The sequence below is a fragment of the Xiphophorus maculatus genome, chromosome 4, assembly GCF_002775205.1.
Source record: "Xiphophorus maculatus strain JP 163 A chromosome 4, X_maculatus-5.0-male, whole genome shotgun sequence".
Taxonomy (NCBI): Eukaryota; Metazoa; Chordata; class Actinopteri; order Cyprinodontiformes; family Poeciliidae; genus Xiphophorus; species Xiphophorus maculatus.
In genome coordinates this window covers 6,210,716-6,234,353 of record NC_036446.1, presented here as the reverse complement: position 1 = coordinate 6,234,353, position 23,638 = coordinate 6,210,716, and the positions used below count along the sequence as shown (strand labels likewise).

At 36.3% G+C, this 23,638-nt stretch overlaps 1 protein-coding gene across 1 annotated transcript; it reads left to right on the top strand.

The window, feature by feature from the left end:
• Positions 1 to 670: 670 nt before the first annotated feature.
• cd151 (CD151 molecule (Raph blood group)) lies at positions 671 to 19,574 on the top strand. The gene is made up of 8 exons (XM_014471206.2): positions 671 to 848; positions 4,342 to 4,426; positions 6,966 to 7,157; positions 14,161 to 14,235; positions 16,435 to 16,542; positions 17,891 to 18,049; positions 18,228 to 18,314; positions 18,400 to 19,574. Exons 2-8 carry the CDS (start codon positions 4,343 to 4,345, stop codon positions 18,457 to 18,459), a joined length of 765 nt encoding a protein of 254 aa, XP_014326692.1. The 5' UTR covers positions 671 to 848; position 4,342; the 3' UTR covers positions 18,460 to 19,574.
• Positions 19,575 to 23,638: the final 4,064 nt, after the last annotated feature.

Genomic DNA, 23,638 nt, shown 5'->3' with positions numbered 1-23,638 from the left:
TTTCTTTTATAGCTTAAATGTTTCCATAAACTAGTGGATTTCTTCTTTATTTTCATGTATATGCCTTATATTGACTTGTTTCGCAAACCGAACTGATATTTTACAACCTACACTATACTATGCAGGATACAGTTCATGTAAATCCAGGTGGACCGTTTTCTAGGTCATTCTGTCACATTTAACTTCAAGATTACGGTAAGGATTCCAGCAAACTGGAGTCAAGCTTTAAAGTAACTGTTGTCATCTAGTGGTAAGCCTGTACTATTACACACAAGAAACACAAACGGTTACATCCAAATAACTTTGCACTTTCCTTTCCCAATTGTTTTGTTCTTCAGTAACAGCATAAATGCATAATTCAGATACACTCGAGCATGTGCTTTGTTGATTTGCCAGATTGGCAGCTGCATCAATGAAACTTAGAGATATGTATGACCAGAAATGTGATTGACACAACGTGACCACACATTCTGCAACCACTGAATGGCCCATGTGAAAAATGACTGCCAGGAGATGAATGCTGGCTATAATCAGAATTATAACTTTTTTGAATTCTGAGATTAAAAAGTCTGAATCCTCTGCCGTGTGGAAGACTTTCCTGCCACGCCTGATGAATTCCATTCTTCGCCTCAGGACATGAAAACCAAGAAACAAGGTGGCATAGGGAGGAGTCTCCTAAAGCAGCTCCAGCCTCTTTTTCTGAGCCTAGCACAGATTTTTTTTCCTCCTATTCTCCTCTCAGCGTAGCTTCTTTCAGCTAAACGTGGAATGAACATAGGCGACGTTTAATAATATATCAATCATCTATTTCATCTCGTTGTAGTAATAGAAGACAGAAGAAATAGCAGGTGAGTGAAAACAGGAAGTAGTGTGTGGTCAACGTTAGCCCAGACTGCGGGTTAGTTAGTAAACACTACAGACGGAGCTGCTGTCGACCTTGGTTTAGTCATAGACATAATGTGGGTTTAGTTACTGAAACGTTCCGCAGTTTAACACAAAAACTGTGTCTTCATTAGTTTTTACGAGACTGTTCAAAGTGGGCGGCGTTGCTTAAAAACAAACCATTTTCCCTGCTGGTTATGTCAGCCCATTCAGCTTTAGCGCTAGCTTGCACAAAGGTTGGCTTTAACAGTACAGAAAACTGTTTTTGTGTTCTGGAATATAGTCATGTAACCAGCATTTTGGCGGAGACATTTGATATACTGGCATTAAGGAAAAATTTAAAATGTTAATTATAAGACCAGACCCTTCAAGAAACTTCAGGAAAGTTGTACTTTGTGTTCCATTTAAGTTGTTTTATGCATGAGTCATTGGAGCCATATTTTTAACTTACTGCTATTTGATCTGTGATTTAATTTATAAATGTTTCCGTTTATCGTTTATTTGCATTTTGGAAGAATACACCATGCTTGGTATATCAATGTTTAACTTATGACCTGGGTAGAAAATGATCACTTTGAGTAGAAAAACCAACACGTCAACCCCGTTTTATTGATCCGACTGACGCTCACATATATTAAAAATTACATACATCAGCCAATATGTTATTGGCTGAATATTATACTTCGGTTGCAATGCATGCAAGTTATGCTACTGACATATCCGCCCTCGTGTATGTTTTTAGAAGAAAAACTCGAAAAGAGGTGAGAAAAATATTATGGCAGTTTTAAGCAACTTATTGCAATTTCTCGTTTTCCTGATGTTGCAAAATCTGGAGTAATGTCTCTTGCTAGTTTGTAAAATATCCAAAAGTTATCAAGCAAGCTCAAATTTGTACATCAAAATAACTTGATAGACTTTGCTACAATAAAAAATGCATTTAAAAAACCTCATTGTAAAGAATACATCTTTACAATGATTATCTTTTTTTTCTTATTTCTTGTTGAGATTTTACTTTCTTTAAAGTAGAACTGGCTTTCATAATGCCATACCATTGATATGATATGCAAACAGATTTGTTTTTTCCTTTTAAAGTTGTGACTGCTCTTTTTTTTTTCTCTCTAAATCTAAGCCATTCTTTTCTTTTGTTAACATTTATTCTGTGATGATCTGGTGATGTCAAGGTATAAGGTAAATTGAGTTACATCAGTGAAAGCAAAGTCTAATCATGCAGAACATGCATTCCACAATTCAAATTATTTTTTGTCGGTCTATAGTATGCCTTAATGACAGAAAGAGGCTAATGTATCTAAAAATAACAACATAAAACAACTGGTTTTGAGGCCAAATCAATGACATACAAGTGCTACATTAGATTTTAAGTACTACTTTAAAATCCTGATTATTTTGTTAGACATAATTTCCTTGTGTGACTTTTTTTTATATAAACTATATTTCATAATTTTTTATTTAATATTATTCACTAAGTAATCAGACAGTATCTCAACTGGAAATTATATGTGATGATATTCTAAATAATGACTTAATTTCTAATATATGTTCCCAGTCATACATTCATTTTTGTTTTTCTTTCTTTTAAGATATAAATAAATGGTTCAAACTCACATATTTTGATTTTATATGTAACTATAGCAAATCACAGTTGAAGTGTTAGATTATTAGGGCATTAATTCTTAAAGGTGACAGTGGAGGCGAAATAACTGGATTGAAAGGATTGCTGAATTTATCATGTGTCTTGTCTAATTTGTTTGACTAAGGAAAGCTTCTCTTGTGCAGGTGTACAATGGATGGTTAGTCTGGCATTGTTTAAGACACTGTAAGTCTTCAAATAAATCCTAAGAGCTGAAAGTATGGTGCTGTTGCAGCTCTGTCAAACAGACAGGCGGCACTGCCTTTAATAGAGATATTTCTTGCCTAATGCTTATCTGAGTAATGAAGAAAATGCCTAATTAGATCCACAAACCATCCAGATTCATTTGAAAGAAAAGCTCACAGGCATTCAAACAGATATCTTTATTCAGCAGTTTTCGTGTTGTGCACTGGAAAGAAAAGACAGCGTTGGCAGTTACGTCTTGTTTGAATTTAATTAACAGGAGCACACTAAAAGGCCCCACTGTAACAGATGGAGAGCAGCCACACTCTGTCACTCTGTCATATGCGTGGCCACATAGAAACAGACTGCATTGTAAATGTGGGGGTGGGCAAAGGAGAAGAGAGAGTCAGGATGAGACAATGAAGTGGAGAAAGAGGCAACACGAGTTTGGGCTTGACTGGGAAGTTATCCAAGAAAACTGTGGGTTTAAAAACAGCTAGGTGTAAAGAGCACAGTTACCAGAAAGGCAGCTTTAGTCATTGCAAAGTGTATTATTCATTACTCACTCCTCAAACCTTAGCATGTAGGGCAACTTTGATTAGACGGTTCTCTAATTAGAATATTGTTAATGTGTTTTTAAAATGGATACAATCAGATTGGTTATATTTCAAAACTTGCCATTCATTTATTTCTATAACCTCTTTATGGCTGAAGGTAGTGCTGGACAAGAAAACAACCTCAGTAATTTTTTGAGCAATAGAAAACATCAATAACATTGATTAAAAATAGGTTTTAAAATTTAGTAAGGCACATAATGCATGTGGTCCAGCAAGCAGCACATGAGATCACCATTATTTTTACAAAATCGACAAGAGATTAGAAGTTATAAAAGAGATTAAAGTATGTGTATGTATAGTATTTTCTGAGCATGTTTGCCTTTTTAAAAATCTAATTACTAGTATAGAAAGTACCATTCGTAATCCATAAAGTCCAGCAATTCTTAGGAAGTTTTGATTTTAACAGTTTTTTTAAACTCTTGAAATAGTATCTTAGAGATGAAATTGTTAATTTAAGAACATAAAAGTTAGTGAAGCTTTTCAACATTAGAAGAAAACAATGTTAACTTTTGTCCCTAAAAGAGTAGATGTCCAACACCTGAGAAGTGGGTGATTACTCATTAATTCCAGCCTGTTCCAACCTTTAGCTCTTACTCACTTCTTAGTCATGGAGCTGTCTGGATTCAGATGTAATAACTCAACTCACTGATTCTGCCCACACTTCTAAAGTAATTCTGACTTCTCCACAGTCAAATTTAACAGTATAACAATTATTTTAGTAAAAATTGTTCACAGTGACTGTGAAGTTAGTTTTACTTGAAATTGTGTACTAGCTGTGGAAATAACTGTGCAAATAACTCCAACTTACCGGTTAATTTAAAAAAAGTATTTTTATAAACATCATTGTCAAATATCATGCCCTTAGATTGGCATGTACTTGATAAGTTTGGGTGCTTTTTTTATTGAATTTTTATTGTATATTAATAGTGGTATTTGTATTGTATATTAAAAACAAATCACAAGTTGGCATCACAGTTTGATTATGGGTGTCTGTCTACTGTTTTTTTCCAGAATGGGGGCTTATGAGGAGAAGAAGGAAGCATGTGGAACTGTCTGCCTGAAATACCTCCTGTTTACTTTCAACTTTCTCTTTTGGGTAAGTTTCCATTGGGGCACGCTGAGTTGTCACAGATGATTTGGTAGTAATGTCTCTGCAAATATGCACTGTTGGTAAAAGTACATTTGACTTAAACAATTTTAGCTGAGCTGCTACAGATTGCTGGATTTGGAGTGGAAAAGAAATTAGATGATCAAAATAGTTATTGTTTAATACCTAAAGTTGTCTAGTTTAATCTCACTGCTAATAGTATAGACATCTAACAGATTTTTAACTGTTTTTGTTTCAATATTTACTGCCAACTTTAGATAACCTGATCAGATTGATCTGGATTGTAGAAAAAATATTTTAATGCCAACAAGCAGATTTTCTTTTTTAAAACTTTGCCATTAAAACAACTTTTGACATTTACCAAAAAGGAAGACAACATAGCAGAATTCACATTTGTTTGCACAATGTGGTTTAAATATAGAGATGCAATCAACATAATGAACAGGTCTTCCTGATTGATTTGAATTAACACTTTCCACTCTGTGCATACGTGATAATGAATCAATTCTCTCTATTGAAAATAATGGTGTAAATTACGTGTAGTTACATGAGCAAAGATGTCATAATATTTTTTCACTAAATCAAAACTGAACACTCATGTCTTCATCATTTGTATTCATAAAACATATGACCTTAAAATTCAAGTAGGTGTCTTTAGATCTTTTTACATTTGTCAAGAGCTGATTTGATTTTTGAGAAATAATGTAAAGTGTTTGTGAAATTACTACATTTTTCATGTGTATTTACAGGGTTCTTATGTAATCCAGAAATGTATGGAAATGATCTGTTATTGTTAAATATGTAGTAATTATGTCTAAAATATGGATTAAAAAATACACGTGATTCTGGACATTTAGTACTTCTAAAATGTAAAAAAAAATATTTAGTACATGACTCAAACAAGAAACTTGCTTTTAAATTGAAGAAAAACAGAAAAAGATTAAACACATTTTCATCAACTAAACCTAAAATTAAAGTCTTAAACATTATAGCTTTAGAGTTTCTATGAACATTACCCTAAAATTAACAGAAAAATGTGAAAAGTTAAATCTGAAACTATAAAGTATGCACATTGTGTGGCACATGTGTGCATGCAGACACTGAACAGAAAATATAAACTTGCTTCATTCAGTTACTAGTTGTAAGTGATATTACTCTTTGTGGGTGCCTGTGAGTTTCTAGCATGTTTTCGTGAGTGGAGAAATTCTCTTATCCAACATGAAATTCAGATGTTCCTCTCACTGCCACTGGGTGTCACCGATGTGTGAGCTTCAAATATTTGTGGATATGTTCTAATAATCCAATTGTTTGGTTTTTAACTCAGAGTTTTTTTTAACTCTGTTAAAAATTTTAACTCTTTTAACAGAGTTAAAAAAACAGAGTTTTTTTTTAACTCTGTTAAAAAAACAGGGTAACCCTTTTCAACCTTATTATTTTAAAGCTTAAACCTGATTCTCTTTAATTCTAACAGATTAAGGCATATCTTATTTATGTTTCTGTTACAATGTGAAGCATCTACTTGTACATGCTTTATATTGCTCAGATTTTTCAGTTCTTGCGTAGGATTTTTTTCCCAGCCATTATGTAATTAGTGAATCAGTGTTAATTACCTTAGATTGATGTGACTCTTTTTTCTCTCTTCTTAATTGTGACAAGTATTTGCTTTCAGGATCTTCCTATTTTAATTTGTATTTGATTAGTTTGTCTTGTTTCATGCTCAAAAACATGCAAGCCAAATCATTGCTTTTAAAAGTTGTGAATACTTACAAGACCACAGTTAAAGTCCGTCTTTTTTTGAGAATCATTTTCTCCATGCAAATGTTTTGTCCTTTGTTTCTGAGAAGGAAATTTATTTTATATAATTGAAAATGCCTTGTTGACCTTTCAGATTTTTGTCCAGCTCTGTTAAACCTTGTTCACTCTTTCAAATTCAGAGCAGAATTTTTATTAAAATAACCACAAAAAATGTTTTTTTACCTGAACATCAGTGTGAAAGTTTTACTGCCACCTTAAACTCAAAGTTTAAAAGGCACTAAAACAAAACTTATGCAATTATTGACTCAAATGCAGCATGTGTTTTAATCCAATTCTGAAAACTTGTTATTAACTAATAGAAAACTTAAGGATACCAAACAGTCCACTTACTTCATTTTAAGCACCTAACAGAATGAAGCACAGGTAAATGAGAAAATCTGGATTGCTTTGCACTTTCTGTTAACAAAACATGACTGCCGCACATATCCATCAATTTGTTCCATTCTGTTATTTCAGTAAAGAAAATAAAACTCAAGTTCTTGTCTATACTTATTCTTTAGATTAACACATCTTGTGCTAAGCTCTGTTTTTGTCCTTTAGATTCTTATTTAGACAATGTGGAAATTGAAGTAAACTTTTTCTCTCTGGAGCTAAAGTTTCCTCTCAATTATTGCAGTTTTTACTGCTTTCTGGACCAGAACGTGAGTTGTTTTGCTTTTACGCTCTGTCCACTGAAAGAAACCTGAATCCATCCTGTGCCTTTTTCTCCCAGCTGGCAGGAGGCGTTGTGATGGCAGTGGGTGTTTGGACCTTGGTGGAAAAGAGCGACTACATAAGCCTCCTCCCCTCCAAGACCTACGCTGCCTCCGCCTACATACTGGTCCTGGCTGGAGCCATTGTCATGGTAACAGGCGTGCTGGGCTGCTGTGCCACTTTCAAGGAGCAGAGGAAGCTGCTGGGAGTGGTAAGAGATCACACCAAGGTAGAAAGATAATGGAAGCTGCATGCAACTTCAGTGCTGTGAAAATATCACAATGTGTGAAACAGAAGTTGCTTCTGGTGTACAGCGTCAACAAAATGAAATCAGAAAATACAAAATGTTTTTTCTGCCACTAAGCACAACTGTGGAAGCTGAGTTTGTAATAATGTGGAGTGATTCTTGGTTTTTTTTTTCTTGGCATGTGAAAAGATTTTTCCTTACCGTCAGTAAGCCAAAACGTATTAAGCAAATATTAAAACCACAGTTCTATTTTTCCAGTACTTTCATGTTATGAGATCCCAGCTAATATATTTCTCTTCAAACAAAACAGACATTTGGACTCGGAACACAGACTTGGCACAGAGTCTTCCAATAAAACCACCTCCCAACAATCCCAAAACAGTTTTCTCATACAGACATTTAACTCTTGTGACTTTGTTCCAAGGGTGAAATGGGGGGACGATGTGGTTAGAACCATTGCCTTGCAACAAGAAGGTTCCATGCTGCTTCTGCATAGAATTTGCATTTTGATAGAGAGCTCATCCATGTACGGTTTCCTTCCCACAATCAAAACACATGACTGTTAGTTTAATTAGGTTTTCTGTATTCCCTTAGGTATGAGTATGTTTGTATTGTTGTTTGTACTTCATCTCTCTCCATTGCACTGCGATGGAAGCTTTTTACTTTTGAATAGTGACCAGTTTGAAATTCTTGCTAATAGACATGACCATATTTGGCCATATTTGACTTGTGTCCATTCAGTTGTAAGCACAAAAATCCCATCTTTTTCTGATCATTGATCATACCCTGGTGCTGTCAGGATCTGCTTACCACAATGTGATGGAACTTCTCTGACCTCTGAGAAGAGGTCTACTCTAGTCTAGTCCCATCCTTACTATAGGTTGGGGACTTTCACCGCTGCTCTCTGGCAACAGCCGCAGATTCCCCCACTTATCTTCCCTGTGATGTCGTCCATCCAGCTTTGTCTTTGTTTTCCCCTCAACCTCTCCTGTCTATTCTGTACTAGAGAATGTGGGTGGAGAGGTTCTGGGCCTTGGACCAAAGCAGTGCATCTTCCACCTTTTGACAATTGCCACAAAACCCTGCTTAGCTAGAATTGTAAGCCAAAATAAAAAATGTTTGTAGAAAAGATTTAAATAGAGCAATTATTGGAGTGTCTTTGCTTTTTAAAGGTAGGCTGTTTTAGAGCTCCAGGTCCACTACAGAAAAGACTTAGTCACCTCTGGTTTTTAGTCTGGATCTGAGGGTATCTGAGAGTATTTGACCAGTGGATCTAAGAGCCATCGGTCTCTTCTTGAGAGGGAATAAGATCAGATAAGCAGTGTGGTGCCAAGCTGTTAAGACTTGCAGGCCAACAGTAAAATATCCAACTGAATTCTGTAAAAAATAGGAAGCCAGTGCAAGGATAATGTAAAAGCACCTTTTGCTTTCAGACAGGAGTCAAGCTGCTGCATTGTGTACAAACTGCAGATGCATTAGCAATGCCTGATAAACACAAACATACAAGGAGTTGCAGTGATTCAAGCAAGATGTAAGAAAGTCACTCTTCAAAAGGGGTCTAGCCCTTAATTTAATTTTGTTTAAACTATGATAAATAATACAGTTTTAATTAATTGTGAGCTACTAGTCAATTTATAGCTACATTTTCATTTTCTTTCCTCATTTGTTCCTACAAACTTCTCAGTGTTTTAACTTAAAACTTGATATACTGCTCTTAGCTTCAATCTATGTATAGCAACCTAAAAAATTCCACATTAATTTAATCAATTAGATTTTTAACTCAGGAATTTATTTGCATGTGACCTTTTCTTTTCCAGTGTGATTTCAATGCTTGATACTTTCTGAAGAGTTGAGATTACAGCGATGAATCAGCACGAACGAATATACTTGTCGGCAAGGAGAGATGCTATCTGGATTGTTAATAGAGGTTGAACATAAAGACAGGAAGGAGGGGGAGAGTGGAAAGGTAATTGTTTTTTTTTGTGTGGGTATGTGGGGGTTCTCACCTGTTTCTTGCTGAGAGCACACATGCACTGATTGGCACCTCTGTTGTGTAACCTGAAGGTCACAAGAGCTGATGTCTTCAAAATGATTCCCTCCACAGCTTCACTGCAGTATTTTGCTGCTTTAAGGCCTAAATAGACCAGCTGCTGTTTCTTTTGATTAAAGGACTTTTAGGGAGGATATAGATGATGTTTACGCTACATAGAGGTCAGGAGAACAAAGATCCAAAGAGCAAACTGCAAGGGCCAGGCTAGGGAGATTTGGTGAGTTTCTCCAAACACTTACTTTCATTGTATTTATATTTGAAAGAAAGAGAACAGGGAGAATAATGGCACACAGTATTCGGTGTGTCTTTATTTAAATTCTTCAGATTAAGAATTTAAATGGAGTTTAATTCTTAGTGGCTAGATTCAGCAGTGGAAGAGCTAATTCATTCAGTTTCTCTTATTTTTTTATTCTTGCTTACACTCAGTGAGATTTTTGCAGAACAGAAGATGTCAGCTTTGATTGTGCTAGTTTTTCCACTTTTTTTCTTTTTTTAAGGAATAATTAGTTTAAGCTCAGTTTGTCAAATTGCATGGAGAGTAGTACGTTTAGCAGAGAACAAGAAAGCTCAGTTGAGTTTAGAGAGATCTGGCCCATCATTTTAAGTTCTTAAATTTCCCATCCTTAAATTTGGAAATTTCAGAGTTTATAATCTATATTTAAGAAATACAAAGAAACTCAGTAATGCTAACATTTCTTATGTATGCTAATATAAGATTCAATGTCTACACATATTATATGATATTGTCTTTGTTTTAAAGTATTTATTTAAGAAAATTGTTTTCACAACCACTCCCCTTCTTAACGCTGACTTCTGCTTCAAAGATAAATAATTATTAACATTTTGAGTTTAGATGACTTATCGTAATTTTCATCATGTCTTTATAGTTTTTGAATAGAAATTAGACCTGCTCAAAACTTATTGGCAAGTAAACGCGTTCAAAAAATTCAGTATATCTCATCTTGTTGTTTTGTTTTTTCTGTTTGCTCTCTTATATACTTTTGTTCTAACTTTTTAAATGTTTTGTCAAAAAATGTTTCCCTTGAATAAAAGACACACATTTAACATAATAGCAATGAGACATATATTAGCTTCTCAAAAAATATTTGAAACATCCAGTGATCTTTTGCAGATTGGTAACTTAGTTCTCTACCAAATCTAACAAGCAAAAAATGTGTTCTGTTTCACAATCTTTTTCTCAATATCCATGTCTTCTTTGTTCTTTACCATCTTTCCTTATCTAAATGTATTTTTTGTCTCCCTTTGCTTTTTATTGAATGTTTTTATCTCGAGCAGCAGGCTGGGTGCAGAAGCAAAGGTTAAAGAGATTGCTGCTTTGGACTTCATTCTGGTCAGAGCTGCTGTTCAGAAACCTGATGAGCCTTTTGAGACTAATATGTTTACTGCTCATGAACCACAAATGAAAGCCGTTATTGAGTCAGCCAGGGTCTTTGAACAATCGCCTAACCTTGGATGCATCATGCCCAGATCAACTCTTGGGATGATGTGATATAATAAATGCACAGGATTAAATACACTAGGTCTAAGAAACCTTAATTGGATAGCAGATATTGTGTGAGCTGAAGCAGAGTCTTGGTTTAAAATCTGTGAACACATTCTGCTTGTGCCTGTGCTCCTTGATGCATAGTGAAGAGTGGAGATGAGAGTCATGAATCACAGAGAAGGAATGAAGTTGTCAGGTGGAAGATGGCCAGAAATGGAGTGCATCAAGGTGTTGTTTTGTATGTTTGTGTGACTTTAGTCAGGTCCAAAACGAGGCAAATTTGTGAAATAAAGTGTTCTCTTTAAATTTTAAAGCATTAGCGTTTTGAAGTTGTTAGTATTTCTTCATACAAAATGTTTTATTTATGAAATTCAGATTCCAAAAAAAAGCTGTCATTCAGTATTTGTATTCTCCGGGAAATCTGAGTGATCATAATTAATGAATAATTTACAATATCTTCTTAATCTTGACATATTTTCAGACTTTAGACATTTTAGACCTCACAATAAAATCTCATCCATAATTATACTTGTAAAATGCTCTGATTTATGCCTCTGTAATCTTCAAACTTTTAGCCAAAATACTTTATTGATGTTGCACAAAATGTAGGAAGTTTCAACTAAATTAATAAAAATTTTATCAAAAAGTTAATTGAAAGTCACAAAAAAAATACCAATTGAAAAGGGATTTTTTTAAATACACAAATGTTGTGTTATATCATATTATGGTGTATATGTAACTTGACAGATATCCAGCGGACAGCCATCGACACCCTGTGCATGTAGTGTAAGCTACAAAAGGTCTTTACTAAATATGGTACCTGTTCAGGGAGCTGTATTGAAGCATATTAATGGAACATTGAGTGGAAGGAAAAAGTGTGGTAGATAAAGGTGCACAACAACCAGGATAACCACGGCCTCTTTTCTATCAGCTGAGCCTACATAGTCAAATTCAACATTGATAAGAAATACAAAGAAAATATTTTTTTCAGACATACAGCTGTTACACGATGCAGTGCTGTGGGAATCAAAGCTTCAATAGGATTTTTGCCATGAGTTACACTGTGCCCTGATGTATAGAGGGAGAAGGATGGTGGCTCAGATGTAAAGTGACAGTCTGTGAGAGAAAATGGGCCTGAAATCATGAGAGGCCCTTTTAAGTCTTTGCACTCAGTCATTCAGTCTCTACAGGCGACTAAAGGTTGAATATCACACCCTGCATATCTACTGCAGTCTGTAGAAGACAGAGTAGTTTTTATAAGGAAAAATATAGACCTATTGCCTTACTTTGTTGTGTACTTACACTTTAATTATAGTAATACAAAAATCCATCTTACTACTAAAAATCAGAAACTATATGGGAAAACTCCTAATGTTAAAATAACCAGACATAAAATATATATTTTTAAGTATATAAGTAAATGTATAGATAAATAAAATATTAAAAGAATAAAAAGCTATTCTTGGAATTTAAAATGTTACAATTATATGTTATTTTCACATTCTAAGATATATTATTGCGATAACCTAACTCTTGGGTGAAATGTAATTTCACACTAACACTCAAACATCCTGTGTTAAAGGCCTTGTTTTCCTGGTAATGTCCCAATCAAACATTGTCAAAATTATTACATTGAACGTTTGTGTTTTGTTGAACTTCTAAACGTTTCCCTTCTTCAGCATTCATAGAGCTGTTCAAAGATTTAATCTGGCTGAGCCATCAAAGTTGGAGAATAAGTCCACCACGAAGCTGAATTTCTCTCTGTGATTGAGGCGGACAAAGGGAAATTCAGGCCAAGCTCTTGGTCAGATAATATCGCTTATTGTCTCCTATTCTGAAGAGGGACATGCTGCTTTTTCTTTTGGCAAGAAATGACAAAGCCTCGCTCTCCCTCCTTTTTCCATAGTTCACGAATCAGATGTTGATAATAAACTCTGAACAACAAAGCTCTCTGAATAAGCAGAGATTATAACTGTGATAAATTGAAGGTTTGAAGCTCTATTATCTATTACTTTGAGTCAAACTGCTGAAAATTCAAATTGTCTGAAAAGGAAGGGGGTTGTTTTTATAACTTGGTTTTTATTGTATGTCATCAGGCTTTATTTGTAGCACCGTTGTACATGTAATATGTACAATCATATTTTCATGTTTTTTGGGTTTTTTTTTACTTGGATGCCCACTGAATTTGCATCATTGCTTAATTTTAACACCCCACAATTTTGCCCTGCATCACTTTCATTGCAACATTCCCAAGCAAATCCCTTCCCTCTAGAAATACACAAATGGCAACAAATTAGAAATGGGTATTGGTTAATATGTGCCCATTTTACTTTTGGATTACCTCATATTAACACTGATATGTGTGCAGTAACTGTATTACTGTATACAGTCCTAAATGCAGAGTAATGCCATATTTCTGTTCCTTATAGCTTCCCTTAGCAGCTGAAGTTAGGAGGTATAGAGAGAGACACTTGAGTCTACACTTCTCTTGTGTGCAATGTGGGTTTCAAGGAGGTGAAACACACATTGCACACAATAGACTGTACAGTATATTCTTTAATAGGTTCAGTTTTCAGTCTGACAGTTCACACAATCACACACAGTTCACCAAGCACTGGCTAGAGTTCAGTGAACTGTTAGAAAAACACTTTGTATTCTCCAACAGTCATGAGTCAGTTATGCAAAGATTTTACAATGTTACAATTAAAAAACTAAAACTGCAATAACCTTTTATACAACTGCTCTTTGGGTTTCAAGTAATTTTATTTTGTTGAATCCCTCCATTGTGGTCTGCTTGATGAAGATTGGAGCAGAGACATTGGCTGAATCCTCTGTTGCTGTCAAAATTGTCTTAATTGCTAACGTTAAAGAATCAGCAAGGTTTCTGAAACCTTTCTCTGTTTCCTTGTGTTGTTTCTACCAGGATATATTGGCAGAAAGTGTGCCTATTTCATTTTCCCCGTGTTTGTTTAAGCATTTTCATCTACACAACCTGAAATAACAAATCTGGGTATCCTATCCTCTGTGTGGAATACAAAATAAAAGCTATTGTAATTGTTTTCAGTATATCTGCTAGTATTACTAAATAGTATTAGTGCAGATTAGGGATGCTTTGTTGGTTGTTAAAATCTTGTACCGTTGGCCAATGTCTAACAGTAGTATTTCTAACTCTAGACAAAAAGAATGCCTCCAAACTTCTTTGTTAAGTTTTGCTACTTTTGTAGCACTGCTGCAGCTTAAGTAAGGATAACACAACGGTTTTGTAATAGAAAAACTATTTGAGATAAATCAAGGGAAGCAGGATTAGACACAGCCACTGAGCTGTCACATGTAATTTATTAGTAAGTTGTCTCTTCATCTCATTACTGTCCAATAACTGTGTGTTCCTTCTCCTCTGTTCTTTCTGTACTCAGTACTTTGTGCTGCTTCTATGTATCTTCCTGTTGGAGATCCTGGCTGGTGTCCTGGCCTACATCTATTATCAGCAGGTAAGCCATATTTATCAAATAGAATGAATAGAAAATCAGCTACTTGCATTCTGAAAATTGGTGTGCAAAAAGCACTAGATATTCAGATGAATATCTCAATACAGTACAATTTTGAATCAAACCTTAATAAATCTACATTGCAGCTGTTAGTAGATGTGACTGTACTAAACAAAAAGTGATCATCTGGCATCAGATGAGTTTAAGGTGTGTAGCAGTACAAAGCGTGCTACTATAAAATCAATAGAGCATGCTGGCAGTGTTTTGTGGCTCTTAATCCAAGCACGCAGTCAAAAACCTTGTAACAGAACATAGACAACTGTTTCTTTTCCCACATGGCTTGTGCTCTGCTGTAATCCTAAATGCAACAAAACCAGCATGATAAATGAGATTGCTGGAAGGAAACATGAGACAGCCCATTAAAAATATGAATATCTGACTGCCCATATTACTTGTGGTACATTTAGTCCAAATGGAATGAAAAATGCCTCCAGTAGTATACACATCAAGGCTGAATGCTTTGGCAGCACTTTGAGACCATTTGTTTGAACTTTTATCACTTATACTAGCAACAGGTTTAGGCTTTATTTCCACACCTGAATGTATAAATATTTGGTTTATCTCATTTTAGCTCATTTAAAATCCAAGCTGAACCTCACAGCCATCTCAGTGTATTATCTTCCCTTCACTGTTAACATGAGCAAATAAGATGTGTTTTATCCTGTGTTAGCAATGTTGACTTGACATTACTCTTTCTCTAGAGCTAAAGTTGGATTGCTTGTAGCTCAGCAACTGGAGAGTCTTGAAGTGTATTGCAATCAGTGTAGCTACTTCAATTATTAAAAATATCCAGTTTATCAGCAGCTTACAAACATTATTGGTTCATGTCTTTCTCTTATTAAGGCTTGAAACAATATTCATAGTTTTAGGAGCTAATTTCTCTCAGATAGCTCACAGCCAGTTTTCCCATTACATGACCTTGTTTCCTTAATTTCATATGTATTGAAACTTATATCTTTGAGTTATTCAGGAGTGACATATACACTGCATGATTTTTATAGGATTGTGCAGTTGTATCTACTGTCATTTTTTTAGGGACCATTGCTGATGTCTTTCTATGTTGGCATTGTGCTGATAAAAACCTGAGTGCTCATGCTGTGTTGCATTTCCCTCAGTAGATGATTTCACATCACAACTGAGGCAATGCTCTACCAGTCAACAGTCTTCTTGTTAAATAAACATGTTTCCACCACAGCTTACTGCTGTTGATGCGAGAAGCGGCCATATTGAAACACAAAGTTGGACTTACAAATTGTAACTGGTCATAGTCAGAATCACTCCCACTTTCCGAGTGGGCAGTCCAACGTCAAGGGGCGTTCCTATTATTTTTCCAACTACCAAGTTTTAGTTTCCGACCTCCAACTACAAATGAAACGCACCGTTAGAGAAGCAAAGTGTTAAGACATCTGCTTTTATGGAGGAACTCGCCTGTGTTTGATTAGCTACACCTGTCTTGTTCTTTCCCTCTTACAGTTTCAGAATGAAGGAAACTCCTTATTTATTTGCTAGATATTCCATAGAAAACATTTAAGCTTAAAAAATCTGGGGAGCTGCAGGTATTTGGTAGCATTAACAATGTTGTGATTGCTGTGCCATACGGTCTCTGGATGTTTCCACTTCACTCTGTTTCCCAAACTGTCAACAGGTATTATGGAAATCTTAACACCCGCATTTCACTTTCCTATCTTCCCTTCCATCCTCTCCTTTTTTGTCATCAGCTCTCTGTCTATTGTCTCTCTGTCTCCATCTTCCATTCATCTTTTCATCATTCATTCCCTTGATATCCCCTTCATGCTTTGATTTCCAGTGGTTCCCCAGCTGGCTTGTTGCCATAGAAACTGAGCCCCACAGACCTCCTGCTCCTCCAGTGAGCATTTTTCTGCCACTGCTTAAAGAATAGAGAGAAATACAGACTTTATTTTCCTTTATACTGGCTTTACTTACTGACTGCAGAACTGCCATCTGTGGCATGTATTGATACAATAGAGGTTTTATCCCCGGTATTACTTGTGTGCTATATTTAGTAAACTTGGCGGTTGCAGCTAATTCATCACTTATGTTCATGCTTTGTGCTCAGACGCCTATTGTAATTGTACTGGGTAGCTGCAGCATTTATATGTGGCTGTCTGTTTGGATTAACAGCTGAATGATGAACTAAAGCAGAACCTGAAGGCCACTATGACCAACAAGTACAGACAGAGCGATGAAAACGAGCACATCACCAAGGCTGTTGACAAGCTACAGCAAGAGGTAAGTAGATGGATAAATGCACAGATGGTCATTTCTACAAATATTACAGAAAAAAGTTGCCATAATTTTTTGGCAAAACCTGAAAATCTATAAAACTCTATGAATATGATGGCTTTTGGTTAGGTTTGTCTGTGTACCACCAAAATTTGCACAGTTTCTGATTGGACTGAATTTTGCTTACCTATAATTCTCATTATGCTAGAGATTTTTATGACTGGTTGAGTCAAAACAAATCTGATTCTACTATTTATGTCTTCAACTAATCCTGAAGGACTTTTCCACTCTTTGTGGAGGCATTCTACCCCTAGCTATGCCATTTGTCAGCAGGAAAGAATAAATCTCTGATGTAGATGGAACTGATTAGTTTATATCACATTGTGTGTTTTTCAAACCCTTTGTGGTTTTTTATATCCTTAGGGTTGGAAAAGTTAACAACTGGACTTTTGTCCTTGTATACATTGATGTTTTATGTTTTGCCTCTGATGTTCTGGATTATTAAAAATATAAACCAAAGGTTTTTTTTTTTCTTTCAATTGACACCCAAGTATAGCTAAAGTGTTTTGCAAAATAATGCTTTTGCAAAACACTTTTGCAAGTGTTTTGCAAAAGTGTTTTGCAAAAGACATTATTTTGCAAGTGTTTTGCAAAATAATGTCTTGTTATTTTGCAAGACATTATTTTGTCTTGCAAAATAATGCTTTTGCAAGACAAAATACAGTATGCTTGTTTTTATGATTTGTGAGAAAGTCTGAAAAGTGTGGCATGCATTCATACTCTGCTCCCTCTAACCAATACTTCTTGCAATTAGTTTCAGTTGTATTTACAGCTGCAAGTCTTTTGTCCAATGTGTCTAAAAGGTTTTCACATCTAGAGACAGAATTTATTTGTCTGTTCTTTGCAAAATTTCTCAGATTAGATGGAGAAGTTGTTACGGGTCCGTTCTTTCAGATTAACGGACACATTAATCTGAAGTTATCCTGTGCCAATGACATATTTTGCTTTATGATAAATTGTCCCAGATAATATCTTTGTTAATGACACTATTTTCAAGTAATCTACTGATAATGACATTTATCAAGTTTCTCAAAGGCAAAATTAAAGTACATTTTAATTTTGTTAACAACACTTAACATCAGAAGATATTTTAAATATCCAAAATAAAAATGCAACAACCAAAGAAATTTATAAAACTAATCTATCCTTTGTACATATTTGCAGTTTCTCTTACATAGAATGGCTTTATGCTCGAGTTGCTTTTTCCGGTTTCCCTTGATTGTGACAGTTTTATATGTTTTGGTTTGATTAAATTTCCTAGTTCAAGATGCATAACTTCCTTCTTTTCCATCAGTTCAAGTGTTGTGGGAGCAACAACTCAACTGACTGGGTGGAGAGCAAGTGGATCCGCAGCGCAGATTCAAAGGGCAGGAAGGTCCCTGACAGCTGCTGTAAGACTGAAATTGACTTATGCGGTCAAAGGGATCACCCCTCCAACATCTACAAGGTGGAGGTGAGAACATGTTGCGTGCTGAGGGCAATTCAGCTGTATTTCTGTCCTGAAATTTCAGATTAGACAGTATGTGCTGCAGAACTGTACTGCGTATATAGCATTTGTTTGAAGTGAGACTTTAACAATACTCCCACATGTACTGATGTAACCTGAAGCCACTGTTTGTTTTTTCATTTAGGGCGGTTGCATCAGCAAACTGGAGAAATTCATCCTGGAACATCTGAAGATTATTGGAGCTGTCGGCATTGGGATTGCATGTGTACAGGTGAGTGTGTATATATTTATTCAACTTAAGGAGGTATTCAGTAAATATAATAACCTATGTTACCTTCCTTCCCTCTGGTCTGCAGATTATTGGAATGGTGTTTACATGCTGCCTATACCGAAGTCTGAAGGCAGAGCCATACTAAAAGAGTGTGGGTGAAGGAGGCAGCCTTATTAGCCACGTACTATACTCAAATAGCTCATAGGTTCTTTCTTTATTTTTTACACTGGAGAATTAAAGAAAATGCAAGGGATCTAATTACACATCAGAGAATCCCATTTTAGGAAACAAAGGGTGGAAAAACACTACAAACCTTTTTTATGCAATTAGTGCACTCAGATTGCAATCTCTGTCTTGTCTTCAAAATCACAGCATAGGGAGGAAGAGCCTCTGAAAGGAGCCAATGGGAATTTTAACACAGATTGTTTAAATTAGTTAGGAATAGCCTCCTAGAGACTTAGGCAATGTTGTTTTCTGCCACACTGATTCCCATAAAGTACTTTTAATACACATGGGATGGCTGGTATGCGGGAGAGTGGCGTAAAGATCAGTAGAGTAAAACTGGTACTTTGTAGAAAGTGTTAATCCTGAATCTAACAGCTTCTTTATACCAGCATTATGGGCTATAATAAGCTCAAACCTTTAAATCTGACAACATTTTGTGTCAGTAGTAATGCAAAAGTCATGCATTTCAGATTAGAGTGGCCTTTTAAATATTTAACATTATTGCAAGTCATTTCAGGATTTTACGTTTTGCTTTTACTTCCTGAAGTGTCTTTATAATAAAAATATGTTTTTAATCAACTCCATTGCATGTTATTAGAGCGCTGCTGGATTAGTTGGTGTCTGTCACAGCTCATGTGCTGTTGGACAGTTGGAATGTTTAAAAGCTAAGTTAAAATAAATTATGCTATGATGCATGCAAGAATAACGTTGCTTGTAATAAAGGACCTACTGTTTTTGATTTTTGCCTCTTTTTATATAACTATGCCAAAGTTATAAACAACAAAATTAAGCCAACTGTATCACATCAGTGGTACTGATGTTTCCTTTTTGATTGTACTTCTTAAATTAATGTTTTGCTTACTTTTTTTTTTTACAGCTTGACTAGCATTTTGTATTTAACACACCTGTAAGAAATTATTTCCACACATTTGGTAGTGATCATTTAATGTGTGCCTTAAGCGTAGCACTGAATTAACCTACTGTATTTTTCTTTCGATTGTATGATGTTCTTTGAATAAACACTGATCCATGCTATTATTTGTTTTTGTGTGTGTGTTTCCACAATCAAATCTGTGCTGCAAAAAACTTAAGAGTAGAGCCACCACTGGGCAACAATCTTTAAGAAAACATGCAGATGTATAATGGAAATCAAGTGAAAAATCTCGACCTACGGTGTCTGAATACAAATGGAAATATTTTCACAACCGTATATCCTCTCCCATCTATTAAAGCTAAGATATGCATTTTTTATAATTTTTTATGTTTATTAAAACTATGTTGTAACATTATGATATAACATGGATAATCTGTTGCAAAAAATCAAGTTTTGACTTCTCCCAGGGTAAACAGAAATAAAGGTCTTAGCGGTGGCAATCATGCTCATGTATGCGGTACTTACACGTATAATCAGACACTCCTTACTCTGATTGATGCATTTTTTCAGATGGCAATAGCATTGGGAGGAGGTAGAGGAGCTTGAATTTCTTTCAGATAATCTGTTTCATACTATCACACCATGGTGACACACAAATATGTATTTTTTTCTCATAAAAGTGACATACCCCAGCTTTAAGTGCCACTTTGTTAGTCTGCAACATGAACTGCATTGAATTTTAAGGTTGTAATGTAGTAGCTCTTCAGTTAATTTGATTTAGTCTAACAGACTGTACGCTCTCACAACACAGTTTACAGACCACGTTGAACCAAAAATTACATTATTTGCACGCAATAAAACAAAACCACGTGGCCGTAACCAGTGGACCTTACACAATTGGCACCAGCTTACAGGTACATTAGTGTATTAACTAAAAGGCTATTCCCTAATGTTACAGCTCTGTGTTGTTCTGATGGTGATGTGGGATGTGAGCCACATTCCCGACAGCTGCTCAGGAAGTGTATAATGGACTTGATGAGAGTTCCTCTGTTGTCGGGTACAAGGCCAACTTGTTTTGAGTCGAGGTGAATGTGCATCAGTGTCATTATAGCGAACCAGCTGCAGTTACTGAGTGCAAACACAGTGGGGCAGCACTCTCCAGGCTTTCACTACCACAAACAGCACATTGATTAAAACAGGCAGTTAGTGTGTGTGAAAAACACCCAGAGGTTGTTGTGGATTACTGCCTTCCTCGCTCAATTACTCGGCTCTGTATCCTAAAAAGCACAGCAAAAAGTGACATGTTGGATGTGTTGAGGAAAATGCAAAAATCTTAAATAGATTATCTGGCTTGCAGTCAAAAACAACATCCATAATGAATTGTACTTCCATTTTAAACCTTGTATTTAAGCTTAAGTCTGTATCTGAGATATAAAGAGAGGAATTCAGATTGTCAGCTCATTGCTCAGTACTCCTAATTTCCTCTGAGATGGCTAACAATCTAAATACAGCTGTTTTCCAGTTAGTGTGCCTGACAGTGTTACCACAATTCCCCTCTGTGTACCAGCAACACGTGTTGCATAAAAGCCACAGGAATCAGTGGTCACACTACCCTTGAAGGTGCTCGTACAGCGTTCTTTGTAAAAGCTGAGTCATCCTGGGCAGATTGAGTAAATTATTATTTTTTTCCTGCTGTCTTTCATGAGGGAGATTCTTTCAGCTTTTACAGTTTTCATTCAGTGTAAGTAGCTGAACACGTGGCGGTTTGTACAGGGAACTTTTCCAAGGATCAGACATCTGTGGAATGCAGGTCATCCATCTTGCTCCTGACACGGTCATTGCTTTTCCTTGTTCCCTGAATCTGACTGAAGATACAAGGCAAAAATGATGACGACCCTTTCACCAAACAGCGTGTCCTGAACAAATGCGTCCTACGAAAGGAACGATATAATAAATCTTCCTCTGATTCTGCAGGAGAGCAGACATCCTCGCCCGTTATGCTTGCATCCAGTGACAGCCTGCATACAGACTCGCACAAGGGGTATGCTAATAATCCCAGTGCATGACATTTTCAAAAATATCTCCTCCACTTCTCTCTGAGCAGCTGTCCATTCAGTGCATGTCACCTGCTGCTTCTTGGTTGTGTTCAGTAGAAAGGGATGCTATTTTCGGTATACGCAGGGCCTCACAGACCCTTTACCTTCCACCTTTTACCTGGGAGGTGATGAGAGGAGCAAGCTGGGATCTGTAATGCAGTTTGCTTGCAGCTGGTGACAAGAGGATGAACATGCAGGCATTCGTTTCCACGGTTACCCAGGAGCTGTGGACCCCAATGGTATAGAGACTGTCTAATCTCATGTTGCACTAAAAGCTTTATAATTTTCTGCTTAAATGAGGTGGGGGATTTATCCACTGGGGTAACAAATTAATTTTCTTTTCTATTTTACTTAGTTTCACTATATTTTGAATATGTTAAACTATAACTGGCATATTTACTAACCGTCTCAAGACCAATGGGCCTTATGGGGGCCAAGCCTGGTCCTAATACGGTAAACCCTCTTGTTTAGGGCTAGGGTTTGAATTTAGAGGTAAGGTGTGAATTAAGTTTTGGTTAAGGCTATTATTGAGAATAAACTAGTAACGGTTAGGTTTAGGCATAAATGCAATTACTAAGATAAACGGAAGTCAACTAATGTGGGGAAAAATAGTGCGTCCTTGTTTTTGATACAGTGTAAAGACCAGTTTTCCAAATAGTAATATGTTGTGAGGACCGACTGCTCCTTCTGGGGCCCCATAAAAAAAGGTGCCGTTTTTTGGACTATGGGTTAGGTTTAGGACTAGGGTATGAATTAAGTTTAGCTTAGGTTTAGGGTTAGACATGTACTAGTAATGCAAAGTCCCTGTGAAGATAGAAATCCATGCTGTGTGTGTGGTGTGTCCATGTGTGTGTGTAGGTAATAAATGGAAACTTGGGTCTGTAGATGGCAGCAGTACTCTGGAACAATATGTCTCAATAAAAAAAGGAAAAAAGTGTGTTTTTTCTTGGCTTTCAAAAGATGCCAACTGCAATTGAAATTAATGTGAAATTGAGGAATAAATTACACAATAAGTTGGAAAAGTAGAAGGACGTATTCACTGTTTGTGGTCCACTTGTTGTGTACTAGTGAGACTCTAAAGCCAGATATTGTTTCTCAATATTTTTTTTCAAGGTTTTCATACAAAAAAATCAGAAAGATGCACAGAGGTTAACAAAAATGCATCAGCTTCTAATTTATTTGTATTATGACTTTAAGTTTGCTGCACTATGAGCTCCAATAAACATCTTGCTTGCTTGATTATTTTCAATCGCTTTGACTCAGTTAGTACAAGTGTTATAAAGTGCTGACTCAAGTTATTTAGGTTGAGAGAAAGGAGGGGGCTGATTATATAAGTCATTTACATTTCCTCCAATTGGGGAGTGATTGCCTCAGCGAAGTAAACGGCTGAGCCTCGGCAGCTTTCAAGCACCCTCAGGACTGAAACTAGAGAGCTGCGGGGAATAAAGCCTCATGCTGAGCTGCCTCTCAGCTTCTAGAAGTTGTCAATGGTGCATCTGTTGCCACTAGGAAGAACACGGATGGGGTAAAAGCTGCTGTCTGCTGACAGGAGGCTTGAACGTGGCTTTTATCCCCCTGCATGCTGATACCGTACTATACACACCGCATCCATCACACGCTCTGTCACTCACTTGCTCACACAGGCTCAGTTAAGCTCGACATGTTGAAGCTTGGCATTTCAACATCTGGCCTCTCCAGCTTTGACTTCTTCTGGGTCACACCCTCATCAGGCAGTGGAGATTCTGAGTCTTGATGCCTCAGACCTCCTAGCTGCATTTTGATCTCACTTTGGAGCAGTGGTTACCGAAAAATAAAACAAATCAATGCTCATAAGTTGTTTAAGGTGTTTGTCTTGACACTAGGCCCATGTTTAACTTTTTAATAAAGTTTGTGCTCTACTGCCTTGCATAGCTGGCGCTGCAACGCTAATCCACTGTTACTGGCAGAGTTTGCAGCTGAAAGGTTTTGGAAGCACTGTTCTTGGAAAATTGGCTGGATGTGTGCCCAGTCGGATAGCAGGAGGACTTCATCTGCAGATCTGGAATGAGGAGAGTGTGAAGTCACTGCTGATATAAATCCACAATAAAAATGGTGCCTGACATTATCCAAGCACATTACCTGAAGAACAC

What these genes read in the sequence shown, in the direction of transcription:
- cd151 (XM_014471206.2), top strand. Translation starts at nt 4,343, where the DNA reads ATGGGGGCTTATGAGGAGAAGAAGGAAGCATGTGGAACTGTCTGCCTG. An exon ending in CCAACATCTACAAGGTGGAG is followed by an intron (nt 18,050 to 18,227) that starts GTGAGAACATGT and finishes TTTTTCATTTAG; the next exon opens with GGCGGTTGCATCAGCAAACT. An exon ending in TTGGGATTGCATGTGTACAG is followed by an intron (nt 18,315 to 18,399) that starts GTGAGTGTGTAT and finishes TCTGGTCTGCAG; the next exon opens with ATTATTGGAATGGTGTTTAC.